General features: G+C 42.6%; 2 protein-coding genes across 15 annotated transcripts in view; one reads left to right on the forward strand and one right to left on the reverse strand.

The window, feature by feature from the left end:
* ADCY3 (adenylate cyclase 3) overlaps positions 1-16,072 on the forward strand; it is a 98,586-nt gene that overhangs the window by 81,146 nt on the left and 1,368 nt on the right. For 4 of the 9 annotated variants that reach the window (XM_060169738.1, XM_060169735.1, XM_060169736.1 and 1 more), the window contains exon 22: positions 468-632. In XM_060169738.1, the coding sequence (XP_060025721.1) occupies positions 468-632 (165 nt within the window). Of the gene's footprint in view, positions 1-467; positions 1,462-3,450; positions 3,531-11,792; positions 12,888-14,080; positions 14,353-16,072 lie in introns of those variants that run through there. The other 5 variants (XM_060169741.1, XM_060169742.1, XM_060169739.1 and 2 more) reach the window with 4 other exon arrangements.
* Positions 120-14,319, reverse strand: CENPO (centromere protein O). 6 transcript variants are annotated; one of them, XM_060169745.1, is made up of 9 exons: positions 14,185-14,319; positions 13,552-13,660; positions 11,828-11,997; positions 8,254-8,313; positions 5,657-5,774; positions 4,708-4,967; positions 3,573-3,744; positions 2,654-2,820; positions 120-1,241 (listed from the first exon to the last, which is right to left on the reverse strand). In XM_060169745.1, exons 2-8 carry the CDS (start codon positions 13,595-13,597, stop codon positions 2,684-2,686), a joined length of 963 nt encoding a protein of 320 aa, XP_060025728.1. In that variant the 5' UTR covers positions 13,598-13,660; positions 14,185-14,319; the 3' UTR covers positions 120-1,241; positions 2,654-2,683. The 6 variants fall into 6 exon arrangements, with proteins under 6 accessions (XP_060025728.1, XP_060025729.1, XP_060025730.1 ...); XM_060169746.1 differs by lacking the exon at positions 14,185-14,319 and adding an exon at positions 13,983-14,049; XM_060169747.1 differs by lacking the exon at positions 8,254-8,313.

Raw genomic sequence — 16,072 nt, forward strand, 5'->3', positions numbered from 1 at the left:
GCGGCTGGGCCCGTGAGCCATGGCCGCTGAGCCCGCGCGTCCGGAGCCTGTGCTCCACAACGGGAGAGGCCACAGCAGTGAGAGGCCCGCATACTGGGGGGGGGGGGGGGGAAGCATGTCCTGCCTCTTGTGTGTGTGAACCAGTGACCCTTGGGCCTCCAACAGCTCCCCCCAAAACCACCCTGATCTGTATCACTGGCTCTGGCAGGAAAGCTCCACAAGAAGGGCAAAGGGGACAGAAAAGCAGCCTTGCCAAGGAAGGCGACCTGTGGCTGACCTCCTAGGAGAGGGAGCACGAAGGTTACAGAGGGGCGGGCCAGGCAAACCCCACCCCCGCAACCGGTACACAGGCTGGAAGGGGCAGAAGAGCGCTGGGAGCCTGTGGATGGGGATCCTGCGTGGGTAGCACCGGGCCCCTCGGCCCAGGTTCCCTCTCTAAGCCGACGCTCTCGGTTCTCCCTCTACAGGTGGTGGAAGAAACTCAAGTCATCCTTCGAGAGTACGGCTTCCGCTTTGTGAGGAGAGGGCCCATCTTTGTGAAAGGGAAGGGGGAGCTGCTAACCTTCTTCTTGAAGGGGCGAGAGAAGCCAGCCACGTTCCCTAATGGCTCCTCGGTTACACTGCCCCACCAGGTAGTAGACAACTCCTGAACGGCCTCGAGCCCCAAGAGAGTCCACACGGGAGGGAGAGTGTATTTTCTGGAATCAAAGGCAGGCCTTGGGAAAGGACAAGTGACCAAGTCCCAGCATTCCCAAGCTGTTGAGGTGCACACTCACGTAGACGTTAGGTTTAAAAATCTCAAGCCTTCATTTGTTTATGGATGTGTGAGCTCTGAGGGCGGCCATACTATTCCTTGGTGTGCCTGTAGTGCCTGTAGCTTCCCCAGAGAGTAGGGCTCTTAGGCATAGTATTGGAGTAATCCTTCCAGAGCCCTGGTCTCGACCAGCCCTCCTCCCCCAGAGAGGCCGTGGCCACTGTGAGCAGGAATGTACCAGAGGCGGAACAAGGCTGCTGCCTTTGGGCCCGGCTGGGAGCACAGGTGGGGCAGCTCTGTTTCCGACAGGGCTGGCAGCTGCTCTGTCCCCAGCTAGAACTTGGAAGCATTCCGTCTGAAGACCTGCTTGCCTCTGTGGTCCGAGTTACGTGAAATGGGCCTCGTCCTGATAATCTTGAAAGGTTCTTCTGGAACCCCAGTCAGTCACCTTAGTCATGAGAGCAGAAAGTGCAATATTTCCTTTTACCTGGTGGGAGGGAGGGAGGGAAAGGGACTTTATTTCTGAAAGAAAAATATATAAACAGATCTTCTACATTTATATTTTTAACTTTCTGTTAAAAAACTTTCCGATATTGCCTTGCCTTTTGAGCTCTTGCTACAGTCGCGTTTGCTACTGCTTTAAAAGCGAATATACAGGTATTGATAAAGAACAAGACTGTTTTATTAAAAGCTTTATTCAGCTTGAATATGATCATTGGGAAAATTCTGTTACCAGCCCTCACCTGAGAAGTGCTTTGCTGCCTCCCACACTGGTCCTCACCATGTGCCTGGAAGGCAAGAGCTTAAACTAGGACCTTGCTCTCTTCTTAAGCTGCTTCTTTCTAAATGGTGGTCCAAGCTGGCTTGACCATTCCCCTGTGCTCCTCCCAGAGTTAGCTGGGGCTGCCACACCTGCAGGTTGCTGCGTGGCCATCAGGTCTTGGCCTTGGGCAGTACGGGTGGTAATGACTCCTATTTGTGACTGGGGGGGTGGGGCGGGGCGGGAAACGGGACAGGAATTAAAATAGCGCGATGACAGGTTTTTACATCCGAGCACTAGCCCTGCGTATACTCCCAAGCCAAGGAACAAAAAGCACCAGCAGAGCAGAGGCCATGGTTAAAAGAAGTGGCACCCTAACTGGACCAGGAGATGAGGAAGATACATGTACAGCCAGGGCCTGGAGCTTACAGGAGAGAGAAGAGACAAAGGAGGGGGATCCGCTTCCCTCTGCAGTGATCAAATTATGAGACTTCTGATCATGCTTTTTTACCGCTGAGCTTATTAATACATTCTGTGCTCTACTAACATGTTCTAGGAAATGACTGACATTAGATACATGGAACCCTCATTATTTTATCCATAGTACTTTCTCATGCCATATTCTTTGTAAAGCAGTGACCTAGAATATTCCATTCCAAACAAAAGATTAAACACACTTTCCTTCTTAACTATATGATTCATGTCATATCATGAACCTAGAGTGTTCTAAGAGCTTTCTTTTCAAAAGTCACAGATAAGGAAAGTAAGGCAAAATTACTTGAAGGTATCATAAAAGCTAGAAATACTCTTCAATTGTATGGTACGTACTCCCTTTTTCACAAAATGCCCTCTATTACCCCCACAGACCACTCTGATTGATTTTTAGCTAAAATGTATGATCAAATCAATATCTCAAGAGAAGAGATACTCTTGAGCATTGTAACAAGTGACCAGGCAATCATGGAGAACTGTCTGAAAATGCCAGGGTCTACAGACTCAAACTTGTCCCTAACCATGCTGGTGAGGTGGGTGTCTGTTCTCATTGCAAGGACGGTCCCCAGGCAAGGAGTCTGAGCCTTTCAACAGTTTTCAGTTCCCAGGACCTTGCTTGCAACTGTGGTCAGTACTAGTTTACTCACTTCTGATGTGTTCCCAATGAAAATAATATTCTAGGAGACCAGGCTCATATCCAGCTTGTCTCCTTTTCTTGCAAATGAAGTAAACACTTGATGTAGGGGCTTTGTAAAAAACAGATTTTCATGGGCTGCTCGCTGTTCTTCCTGTGTGGTGGATAATGCATCCGTCCCTAGAAAAAGACAGAACCTATCAATCTCATTTAGTGCAACTGTAGGAATCAGAACTTGGATCACTAATATTCTGGACCCGTCTAACTTTTTTTTTTAATTTGGTCTGGAGCTGAGAGAGGCTTGCCCCTTACTGGTCCAATGAAATTTTGAGACCAGAAACTCTGCCCAGAGAAATCAAAAGCCTATGATGTGAAACCTGTGGCAGCTTCAAAGTTTCTGCCTCGTAAAAACATTTTATCCTTTTTCTCATTATCACCCATGTACTATGGTACACTTAACGAAAACAAAGTCATAGCAAATGTCTCAGCCATCCCTGAAAAATTCTCATTTAGAGAAGTCTCTGGAGAGCTAAATATATGCTGACTTGTCATGTCTACTTGGTTTCACAGTGAAACGAGTCTTGGCTCTCTCAACCACAGTGACCCTATGACACAGCCTCATTAGCTGTCTAAGAGGGGTCTCCAATGAAAACAAATCATAAGCTGAAAGAACTCTAGCGGAGTTGGATGGAGCAAAGGAGAAAGGAAAACTAGGATAATTGTGTTTACTACTTACAAAGAGGAGAAGAAAATTTGGTAGAAACAAGGAAGATATTCTTGGTATCTGTCTTCATATTTTTCTGTTCATAGTACATGAACAGAAGAAAGTGTCTCAAGAGGCCCAAGTGATGTAGTCTATTTCACCCTGTTTCAATCAACCTGAGTAACCCAGGCATATTATAATTTCTTCCTGGAGGTATCCTTCCTCTTACCTTGATAAGTAACAGTGACATCAGTTGGAAGAGTTGTCGTGAGGTCCTTATATAGCAGTCTAGCACAAAATGGGAAGGACTGGCCTTCCGGCTCCGCTTTGTAAGTAAATGACAGCAAGTTGCACAGTGAGTTTCTCTGCAAAGGCCCAGCCAGAAAGGCTTCAAAGTCACTCTAATGGGGGTGAGGATCAAAAGAGACACAAAGTATATGACAATTACAACTCCAAAGGCAGTGAGTGGTTATGACGCTTCAAACATGTCTACCAAAAACAGGGCCTATTAATTAAATCTCAGAAATAAATGAAGGACAGAGAAAGGCCTGAAAAAAGGACAAATGACAGAGATTTATAAGATAATTAAGAACTGGTAGCAGCCTAGAGTCTAAGTAAATGGCCAGGGGCTGGGGATACAGGGGAGATACTATTTCTGCCAAGAACTGCATTGACATATGTATGGCTGAGATGCTTCATGTCTACATTCACGTACCAATTTGTTTATCTGACAACCAGGCTACATATCAGTTTAAGTTTATCTGACAACCAGGAGCTTCAGAGTCATTCCAAATGCATAAAGAGGTATAAGAGTCACTTATTTTAAGAGTCACTTATTCCCTATTTGCATTCATTTCCTACCTTTTTTTTCCCTTTTTACCTCAACCCTAAGCTCAACTGCAACCCTAAATAGAAGGTAAGCCAGAGCTTAGGCAAAGATGGAGAGTATTCCTCTGTGGTATTTCAAGAAACCATTATTCTGCTGTGCACCTATACCCAAGGTTCAGCAAGACACCCGGCACATAGTAGGTATTCTATAAATTCCTGTTGAATTAAAAGTATAGCAACTGTACCCTACCACTTTGTGAGGCGAAGGAAGGGTCAAGTTCAAAAGCTTGAGAATCACCATTCATGAGTGAATAATCCCTTAACTGGTATCCATGCTTCAACATCATCCAGAGTTTCAACAGAAGAGAAGGTGGAAAACAGCTTGTATATTAATAAGAAACAAGCATTAGAAGGACAGTGGTCAAACTTCCGGCTCAGAGTTATGAAACATTTGAAAGTACAAAAAAAGAACATGTCCCTTTTTCTCCTTTTAAGCTCATCTGGGCTCACAAAATGCTTTATAAGATCGCAGATACCTGAAGTCGATCTGCCTGGTACTTCCTCCCAGAGTAAGCATTCAGGTACTCGCAGAGAGTGAACAGGAAGTGCTGAATATTAGTCTGTAAGTATTTTGCAGATATGTCCTCCAGGGGAATGAAGACTGGAATCGAATGGTGATGTATCTGAAGTGGTTTCCGCATGACAAGGTCCACAAAATAGGAATCCAGCAGATTCCCCTCAAAAGCAGTGCTGATGCAGACACAGACTCCTCGGCTGGTCAGTTTCCCACTGATCCCTGAGACAAATAAGACGATACCTTAAGAGATGTCAGGCAAAGGCAGTATCCTATTCACCTGTGCATCCCAGTCCCCTCAGCACTGCCTAGTTACATACATCATGGGCTCAAATGCTCGTTGAATGAATGACAACAGACTCTTTCTTCTCACTGACTCTAGCTCACTTGGAGTTGATAAAACCACAGAAGAATGGTGGGAAAGAAAGAGCATCCTAAATATTAAATTACTGAGGAAGAGATTTTGAACTTTTCAATTTACCTATGCTTCTTTATTCCTGAGTGTCAAATAATTTATGGTAGTCCCCACGTCTTCCCACAATCCTCTTATGATACAGATAACAGGTAAATAAATCCTCATTTTAATGGTGAAACAGAGACTTGAGGGGTTCAAACTATTTGACCAGTGGCCTAAAGCAAGCCAGCAGTAAAGGACGTTCTAGCACACCATCTAGCACATGTCAAATTGCTAAAAATGAACAGTCTAAGCCAGCCACCAGTCAACCTGCTGCTGCACAAAGGGGCCAGTCCTGTAGGGCAAGTTGCCTATGAAGAGCATGCCAGCTTTGTGTGTGTATGCTGAAGGGGGCAAAAGTCAATGTTCATGAAGTAAGTCCAGGACTTATAATACATCTTGCAAACTAACTAGAGACAAGAGACCCAGACTGAAACAGGTCAGAAAAAAACTATACCTGTAAAACGATATGCCTGCAGAATGGCTTTCACGTTTTCCCATTTTCTCTTCAAACTTTCTTGCTCAGTAATCTCTAATGTTTGGTCGGGTTCTACATTGGTAGTAGATGCTTTAACCTGCGAGATATGTAGCAGATCAAACTGGGTACAAAGGGGCATAATAGAAATCCCATGCCCTCACCTACCTGGAAAAAATTTAAATGCACAATGTTTTTTAATTATATAATCGATCAAGAAATGCTACAGTGGCCAGCCACCTGGTGCTATGAATTCACAGCAGAGGAAGAATCTTGTGGGTTACAGTGCTAGGAATCAGAAGTAGAAATTGTGCTGGCCTGGACAACAATGAACTTGGTTGGCATGGAGAGTACTGTGAGAGGAGAAAGAAAAGGATGTCAGGAAAGTCTAGGAAGCAAAAACAGCTGCGAAGAGGCAAGGCTGGGAAAGTTGGTTTGGGTCAGACTGTGCAGGTTTTCAAGTGCCAGGATGAGAAATACTGACTCTAAGCCACACGCTGCGAGATACGGCCCAGTAGGAGGTATTGGACTAACTCTCCCTCTGAGACAACTACACAAGCTGGATCAAATACCAAAGAGGAATAAGCAATCATGCAAGTAAACAAACAGAAAATGGCCCGAAGGCACTGGAGAATCACCAAAATAGCCAGATTGAAGACTAAGGATAAATGCTCTGAAGTGAGCTGGGATTTCCTGAGGTTTTCCCCCTCAGAGCATTTGCTGATTTTAATCACAAGGCATACAGGCCAAATAGAAAGCTGCAGGCTAAATTTTGTAGCAGTCTCACCATGCCAGGGAAACAAAAACTGGAGATCAAGGTTACCAGAGCAGCCTTCCTGTAGGTCAAACTATAGAAAAGGGAACCCAACATTCTGCATACAACTTGCCCTCCAGGCACTTGCCAAATCTAAACTGCCTATGTGTGGCTGGGTACTTAGAAACCAAAACAGAAAGAAGCTCCTGAAAGTTAAAAAGCTAAGCAGAGATTCTGGAGATCAGGGCCTGCCAAAGAAGGGGGATCTTGACAGATCTGTTCCCAACACACCCAAGCTTTCAAGTGAGGTCCCCCCGCCCCCCACCAAAGGACTACACCCTAGGAGTAAGGGCAAACCAGAAACAGACTACTTCAACGATTAAAGTGATATGCCCATATGCTATCTGCCTGTCAGAAAAAAAATGAAATTCTTTCTGGAGGAAGAGGACATAGTTCAGAATCCCTATATTTTTTCATATGATACCCATCACTGAAAAAAAAAAAAATGAAGCATATCAGGGAAGAGGAACAGACCTCTGAAAACCAGGAGAAAAAAGAAGACAACAGAAGCAGATCCAGAGGGATTCAGCTATTTGAGTTATTAGGCATGGTCATTAAAATAGATTAAAAGATGAAGAACTCACACCAAGGGGCTGGAATCTATTAAAGTCAGATGAAAATCCTAAATCCAAAAAATACAATAACCAAAATCAGGAATTCAACAGGTTTAAAACCTGACTGGACACATAGAAAAAGTAGAAAATAGGTATATTTTCTTATCTAGATTAAAGATATAAGACATAGGTCACAGTAAAAACAAAACAAAAACTCCATACTTGGGAGCCCCAGAAATACAGGAAAGAATGAGGCAGATGCATTATTTGAAAGATGCTGGCCAAATTTTCCAAATAAATGAAAAACAGCAAGTAATTAATTTAAGAAGTGCTACAAACACCAAGCTGGATGAAGAAAGAAAACCAATCCTAGCCACATTATGATATAAAACTGCTAAAACCCAAAGACAGAACCATGAAGCAGCCAAAGGGCAAAAGACACACTATATACAAACAATAAGACTAACATCTGACAGAAACTATGGAACTAGAAGACAATGGAAAAATGTATTTAAAGTATAAAAGAAAATAAATTTCAATCTATAATTCTATGCTGAGCAAAAATACCTTTAAACATGAAAAATATAGTGAAATACGGCATTTTCAGACAAACAAAAATAGAGAATTTATTTCCAGCAAATTTACACTGAAAGTAGTACCAAAAGGAACTACTTACACTGAAGGAAAATAATCCCAGATGAAAATCTGGAAATGCAGCAAGTAATAAAGAGCACTGAAAAAGGTAAATATGTATATATAACTCTAAAGGCATAGTGACTATACAAACAAAAGTGTTTCATGCAGTTTTAAGTATATGTAGAATTAACATATGACAATAATAACATGAAAGGCTGCATGTGTGGGAGAGAAAAGATGTTAGAAGGTTCTGTAATTATCCAGAAAGTGGTACAAGTACTAATCTAAAGTATATTCTAGTAAGAAAAAAAGCATGTTTTGTGGAGGATAACCACAAAAAGAATGCTAAAAGCATGTATAATTAGAGAAGTGAAATAATAAAAAAAGATCAATCCAAAAGGTGGAAAGAAAGGACAAAAGAGAAACAAAGAACAAATAAGATCATAAATAATAACATGGTAGACTGAGATCCAGATATGTTAGTAATCATATTAAAAGTTCATGGACTAAATACTTTAATTAAAAGACTGCCAGTCTGGATTAAAAATGTCTAACTATATGCTATTGATACTTACAAGAACAAGAGCTGTTGTAGTGATACTAATATTTGACAAAGTTGACTTTAAGAAGTTTAACTAAAAAGGGAACATTTCATAATGATAAAAGTTAAGTCAACCAGGAAGATATAACAATCCTAAATTTGTTTGTACCTACTATACAGCAAAATGGAATGAAAGGGAAAAAAATGTACAAATCCACAATTACAGCAGGAGATTTCAACACATTTATCCCAGTAACTGATAAAACAAGTTGACAAGTAAATTAGTGAGGATATAAAATATCTGAACATCATGATGAACATATTTGGTCTATTTGATAGAGAGAATACAGTACCCCACAATGCAAAACCCACATTTAATGCACATGGAACATTTATCAAAACTGACCACATGCTGGGTCATGTTCTTTGATCACAATGGAATTAAGCTATAAATCAGTAACTAAAAAAATTACTAACAAATTCCCCAATTTTTGGAAATTAAGCAATATATTTCTAAAACAAACCTATGGGAAAAGGAAGATATTACAATGGAAATCAAAAAATATTTTGAATTGAAATAATGAAAACATGATATACCAAAACTTGTGGGATATAGCTAAAGCCATGTGCTATGAACTGAATGTTTGTGTCCCTCAAACTTCAGAAACCTAACCTAAAGCCCAATGTGATGGTATTTGGAGGTGGGGCCCTTGGGAGGTGATTAGGTCATGATGGGGGAGCCCTCATGAATGGGATTAGTGCCCTTATAAAAGAGATGCCAAAGAGCTAGCATGCCTCTTCCGGCATGTGAGGTTACAGTAAGACCACAATCAAAGAGGTATTTAAGTCCTCAGACACTGAATTTGCTGGTGCCATGATCCTGGACTTCCCAGCATCTAAAACTGTAAAAAAAAAAAAATATTTGTTGCTTATAAGTCATCCAGTTTATGGCATTTTTGTTATTGTGGCCCATATGGACTAAGATTCTATGCTTAGAGGGAAATTTATAACCTTAAACACATACAGGAGAAAAAAAGACTTATAAAACAATAAGTGTTCATCCCAAGAAGCTAGAAGATACGCCATGTACACTGACTGGAAGACACAATACTATAAAGATTTCAGTCCTCTCCAAATCAATATATAGATTCAGTGCAATTCCAATCAAAGCTACAGGAGGTTTCTTTTTGGAAATTGACAGCCGATTCCCAAATTTATGCGAAATTCGAGGGGCCAACAAGAGCCAAGATAATTCTGAAGAAGACCTAAACTATAGGTATCAAAACTTTCAGTAATAAACCTCTGGTACTAGCACAAAGACAAACAGACCAATGGCACAGAACAGAACTCAGAAGCGGGCCCACAGTGGACCCAAAGACCCACTGCAATACAGTGGGAAAAGAGTGGTCTTCAAGAAGTAGTACTGGATGAACTGGATATCCATATGGAAAAAAAAAGAAGTATGACCTCTATTTCACACCATACACAAAAATCAATTTCAGAGGGACTGTAATTCTGAAAATAAAAAGTAAAATAAAGCTTTTAGAAAATAACACAGAATATCTTCATGTTCTTAAAGTTAGGCAAAGATTAAAAGGAAACAAGAACGGTAAGCATAAAGTTAGATTCCTCAATCAAACTTCATTAAAATGAAGACTTTCTTCTCATCACATTGTTAGAGAGTGAAAAGGCAAGCCAGTCTTTAAAAGAAGATCTGGGGCTTCCCTGGTGGCACAGTGGTTGAGAGTCCGCCTGCCGAGGCAGGGGACACGGGTTCGTGTCCCAGTCCGGGAAGATCCCACATGCCGCGGAGCGGCTGGGCCCGTGAGCCATGGCCGCTGAGCCTGCGTGTCCGGAGCCTGTGCTCCGCAACGGGAGAGGCCACAATAGTGAGAGGCCCGCGTACCGCAAAAAAAAAAAAAAAAAAAAAACATAAAAGAAGATCTGGAATACAGATACACAAAAAATAACTCGTATCGAAAATGTGTAAAGAATTCTACAATTTAATAAGAGATATACAGCCCAATAAAAATTCTGCAAAAGTCTTAAGAAGTTCACAAGAGAAGATTTTCAAGTGTCCAAACAGGTACTTAAAACCATCAGTTATATAGGCGAACGCGAATTAATCCACAATGACTTACTCCCACACTCTAGAATGAAAAATTTCTAAAACTGACAACACCAAGTATCAGTAAAGATGCAGAACAATGGAAACCTTATACACTGTTGCTGGGAATGTAAAATTGGTACAATAACTTTCAAATACTGTTCGACAGTATTTACTAAAGATAATCTGCATACCCTGTGACCCAGCAATTCAACAGAAAAGTATATATTTTTATATCAAAAGACAGGAACAACAATGTTCACAGCAGCATTATTCTTAATAGCCCCAAAGTGAAACAATCCAAATAACTCAAATGTCACCAATAAGTACAATAAGTAAAACAATTGTGGGATATTTCTTCAACGGAATAATTATATAGCAATATAAAAGAGTGACACAGCATGCACCAATATGGATGAACCTCACAGAGATAACATTCAGCAAAAGCAGCCCGACATAACAGAGTTTACACTTTTTAAATTTATGTAAAGCTCCATAACAAGTAAAACCAATGTATAGTAACAGAAACCAGAATAGCAGTTACCTTGAGGGAAATGACTAGGAGGATTTAAGAGGGAGACTTCTGGGGTGCTGGTAGTAGTCTACACTTTGATCTGTGTGGTACTTACCAGGGTGTGTTCGTTCTGTAAAAGGATCTTCAGATTTGTGCACAACATATATACACATATGTGGGTATGTGTATACATACATATATATATATATATATATTTTTTTTTACTTTAATAAAAAAGGAAGGGGGGAGGGAGGAAGAGAATGGAGGAAAGGGGGAAAAGGAAGAGAGGGAGGGAAGACAAGAAAAAGAAGGCTGACCTTAACCCAGGAGGAATGAATAATTACTGACACTTTGAGCAAGGAAACTTGTAATTTAATGAAAAATGTAGTGTTTTATGAAGATTTTCTTGGCTGTGCGGAATTTATCAGAGAAGTATAAATACCAGAAGAAAACAAACTAGCAGACTGCTGCAATAATCCCGCCATCTAAATCACCTGGTAAATATTTAGGACCCATGTGGATAATACGTGCTCTACAGCAGGGGGTGGGGGAGGGGCACAAAGACAATCTAAAGAAGAATTTGACAGGTTTTACTAACTGAACCTGGGCTAGAGAGAAAGCTGAAAAGAGGAAAAAGTCAAAGTTTACTGTGAGGTTTCAGGTTGGGTTATAGAAAGATGGTGCTAATGACAAAAGTACCAATGACTCAAGTCTGGCTGAGATTAAGGTAACAGGCTCATGTCTATGAGGGCAGGTTTAAGAGATTATTATGAAGAATTCGCCTGGCCCATCAGTAATGCCTGCCAGCTGTTAGCGGGTACTGACATTAGCCAACTCTACAGATTTGATCACTTGAGGGATCAAGGACTGAAAGCCATCCAGTAAGACCACAGGTAAAACGTATTACACAAATTTGCTAATTCCCAGATCATGTTTGTTTTTTACACTCTAGGAAAGCCTGCCAACGTCGATCACCCTTCTACTCACACTAGCTTGATGTTGTTTCACTTCAGCCCTCAGCTTATCTCGCAGACGTCTCAGTTCATGAATCCTGGTTCCAAGAGCACTTTCCTCTGCCTGTGCGCTCTGTGGCTCTTCCATTTTTTTACGGGATCTGCTCACTTGAGTCTCTAGTCTTTCCAAGTGAGCTAAAACACCTGAGGGAAGTAAAAAGGGAGTTTCACAAGAAGCTAAGGATTTCTAACCCCAGGAACGGGAAGCACTTCAGGGAAGAACAGAGGGTGACCCTTTTTCCAGAACTCTGTGGTCAGCTAAACTGGAGACGTTGCCAACAATTTATAAAACAGGAGGAGCTGACAACAGAAGTCAATGATCAGCAACCTCTTAGGCCGAACACTGACCTACAAGCAGTCCCTGACCAAGACACTGTTCAAAAAGGGCATCATCTGAAAATGGCTAATCTCAGTTATCTATGATAATAGTGACCCAGAGGAAAACAGGGTCACCAAATTCAGACTCTCTCAGAAATTTTTTTTTAATGCAGAATTGTTTTTTTTGGTTTTACACATGTTTTCCCAAAGTGCTAATGCATAACTGGATTTAGACATCCACAGAGGCTTGAATAAGTACTCTGAAAAGTATTAGGAGCATAGGACTATAAAGGCACACACTGAAAGGAACCGTCCACCAATATTACTGGGTATCAGACAGGAAAACAAGCTCACCAACAGATAGAAATTCAGAGGCAATCTCAGATCCTAAGAGACTAACTAAAGACCAATATAGTAAAGGTCACAGTTTCATAATGCTAATCAACTCTAGCAGTGAAGCATCTGTGAACATTTCCTACATATTAAGACACTTGTGGGGCTTCCTTGGTGGCACAGTGGTTAAGAACCCGCCTGCCAATGCAGGGGACACAGGTTCAAGCCCTGGTCCGGTAAGATCCCACATGCCGCGAAGCAACTAAGCCCGTGCACCACAACTACTGAGCCCACGCGCCTAGAGCCCGTGCTCCACAACAAGCCACCGCAATGAGAAGCCCGCGCACTGTAACTAGAGAAAGCCCGCGTGCAGCAACGAAAACCCAACACAGCCAAAACTAAATAAAATAAATTTATTAAAAAAAGAGACACTTGTGCTAGATCCTTTACTTGCAAAGCATGCAAAGAATTAAAGCATTTATTTAATATTTCCTATGCATTAGGCATGTGCTAAATGCTTCACTTGAAAAGCATTAAAAGCATTACTTATCTAATTTCCACAGCCACCACCACAATGCTATTATTCCTCTCCATTTTCCAGATGAAAACACTGAGGCAGAGAAAAGTAAAATAACTTGCCCAAGGCCACAGTATTTATAATGGCAGAGCCAGGACTCCAACCCAGGTCTGACCAATACCAGTCACTGCCTCTTCCACGGGAGTAATGCATAAATGGCTCCCCCCAAATCCTGGGAAGAGTAAAGAAAGCTCATTGGCTAGAACTGTAGCTCTGAATATGAACGCTTAGCATACTAGGAATGCAACCTATTGGTCTAGAAAGGGATAAGAGCCTAGAATATGTGAAGTAATTTTTCCTGCTCCAATGATCTTAGCTGCCTGTCCCTTTAAGTCTTCAATGTTAGTTCCTTTCACCATCCTACTCCCAAACAGGACAGGTCACACATCGGTTAGAGGAGGGAAGGGCTTTCAACCTGCGCGTTGTTTGGGCAGCAGGAGTAAGGGGGGGAAAGGCGACCCTTTGAATACCTCCTCCGGACTCGCCGTCTTGACTTAGAGTATTCGCCAGCTCCATCTCCTCCTCAGATTTCCAAGAGCCTTGCTAGAAAGCTGTCCAAGCACCAGTAATAGGGCTGTCCTTGGAGACAAAATAAAATGGCAAGAATCGATTCATATTCAGACAAACCTAGAGGGCAGGCACACGCAACGCTGGTACGCACCCGTGCGCCCCGGACACCCCAAGTGTCGTCGCTAGGACTCCCCTTCCCTGACCCGCCCGGTCCGCTCCCCGGGTCCGAGTCGGCGGTGTCCACGTCTACCTCCCCGCCCCTGCGCGCTCCTAAGGCGCCGCGCCTCTGGTTCCTCCGGGCTTCCTTGCACACGGAAGGAGCTGTAAGAATGCCGCTCAGCCTTCCACCCTATCACGGTCCCGACCGCCACTGGGTCTTACTTTCCCTTACTTCCTCTCCTCTGGCTGTTCCCGCTTGCCTTCAAATCCAAGCCAACCGGTCCCAGCGTGCTTTGCACTCCCAACGTACAAAAACATGGCAGCACTCAGGGCCCCTCCCTGATCCCGGCATGCATCGGAGGATAGGCCTGGCCTTTAAGTTGTGCGGGAAGATGGCGGCCGCTGGCGCAGAGCCGCAAATCCTGGTACAGTACCTGGTGTTACGAAAGGATCTATCACAGGCGCCGTTTTCCTGGCCAGCGGGAGCACTGGTAGCACAGGCTTGTCACGCAGCCACCGCGGCCTTGCACATTCACCGGGACCACCCGCACACGGCCGCTTACCTCCGGGAGCTGGGGCGCATGCGCAAGGTGGTCCTCGAGGTGAGGCCCGGGCGGAGGGGGAGGGGCCCTGAGGATATCGAGACCGGAAGAGGGTGTGGTCTTGAGTCGGAGGGCTTAACTTCATGGAGTGGGTGTGGCATTAGTGGGGAGGGGTGTTTGACTTACAAGTTTTGGTAAGGTTTCTGGGGCTTGAGCTATTGCCCAGGGAGCCTTACCTTGACTGGGCGGGGCCTGACGGTGTGACGAGTGGACATCGGGCCCGTTATAAATGCTTCCCGCACCCCTTCGGTCTTACCTGCGTCCCTCTTAAACAGATGCCTGTGAGGGCGGAGGCTGGTGGAGCGATACCCGCCTTTCTACCTGTGCACTGCGCCGGCCTTTTAATGGCTGCGCAGAAAAGTACCGTCCTTAACCCTCTTCGCAAAACCGATCCAGAAGGGTAAGGACGCGGGGTTCCTTATTGCAAGTGAAGTCAAACTGGAGCATTTACCTGGTTCTGACGCCAAATTATTTGAAAATAAATGTGAACCCTAGTATAATTTGAACCTAGCATCAGACGTAAGGTTCTTTTTACAGATAGCCAAACAGATCTTACCCTTACCTTCTGTCAATTCTGCCTCTAGAAATGTATCCTAAGAAAATAGCAAGATGCACCCAAAGAGCGTTGTACAAGGATAGGAGCATTTTATAATAGTAAAAAAAGTGGAAATCACTAAATTTCCAGTACGATGAATTGTCTAAACTTATGCCCTTATAACAGATTATTACGAAACTAGCATAAATCATGTTTTTGGAGCATATTTACCTGGCATGGAAGAGTGCTCATGATGCGATTCTAATTGAACTATATATTCTACATACAAAGTGATCCACATTTTGAAAGTAAGAACTAAGAAAATATATCCAAATATTAAGTAGTGAGTGGGTAGTGGAATTTTGGTTATTTTGTAATGCTTCTCTATTTTTTTTTTAGTTTCCTACATTAAGCACACATTTTATAATGAAAAAAATATTGCTTTCATTTTAAAGCAATTTTCTTCTCATAAAATTTATTTATTTTAATAAATAAACCTGGGGTGGAGGGGTTGGGTAATTCCTTCCTGGCCAGCTGGCAAAAGCAGATCATTTTTCAAGAGAAAAATTGCTGTTGGGTAATGAAACATTAAACTGTAACCTGTAGGAAAATGTCTTGAGAATCTATAAGTAGGCAGAAAAGAAACAGATAGCTTTTTCCTTTAGATTCCTTTTATAGGATTTTATAGGAAGGCGTCAAGAAATCATGTAGTTCAGACATCCCCCACTCCCTTGCTTTCAGGCAGATAAAATATTTACCCCTTTTCTCAGATGAGATATCTGAAGCCCACAGAGATTAAGTGACTCCTCTGAATTTAAAAGACATCTCATGATTCTGTTGTTAGCTATGACTCAAGAAAGGGCCGTAGGAGTCACCACTGATTAAATAAAGGTGGTGCTGTAGCCATAAAGACCAATAAAATATAAGACAGTGCCAAGATTAACTCCATTTACTGGGTGCTTTGTGTCAGGCACAGATCTGAGCCTGATTTCATTGAATCTCACTACTACTAGGAAGCATTATCCCATTTTACAACAGGAACACAAAGGTTCAGCTAAGTCACATAACTTATCAAAGAGCACACAAATCAGTAAGTGGTAGAGCAAGGGTTTGGACTCACTCTAACTTGTACTGTGCTGCTCCTGGTGCTGAAGAAGGAGGGAGGGGAAGTCAATGCATTCTTCT

Source organism: Lagenorhynchus albirostris, chromosome 13, assembly GCF_949774975.1.
Source record: "Lagenorhynchus albirostris chromosome 13, mLagAlb1.1, whole genome shotgun sequence".
Lineage (NCBI taxonomy): Eukaryota > Metazoa > Chordata > Mammalia > Artiodactyla > Delphinidae > Lagenorhynchus > Lagenorhynchus albirostris.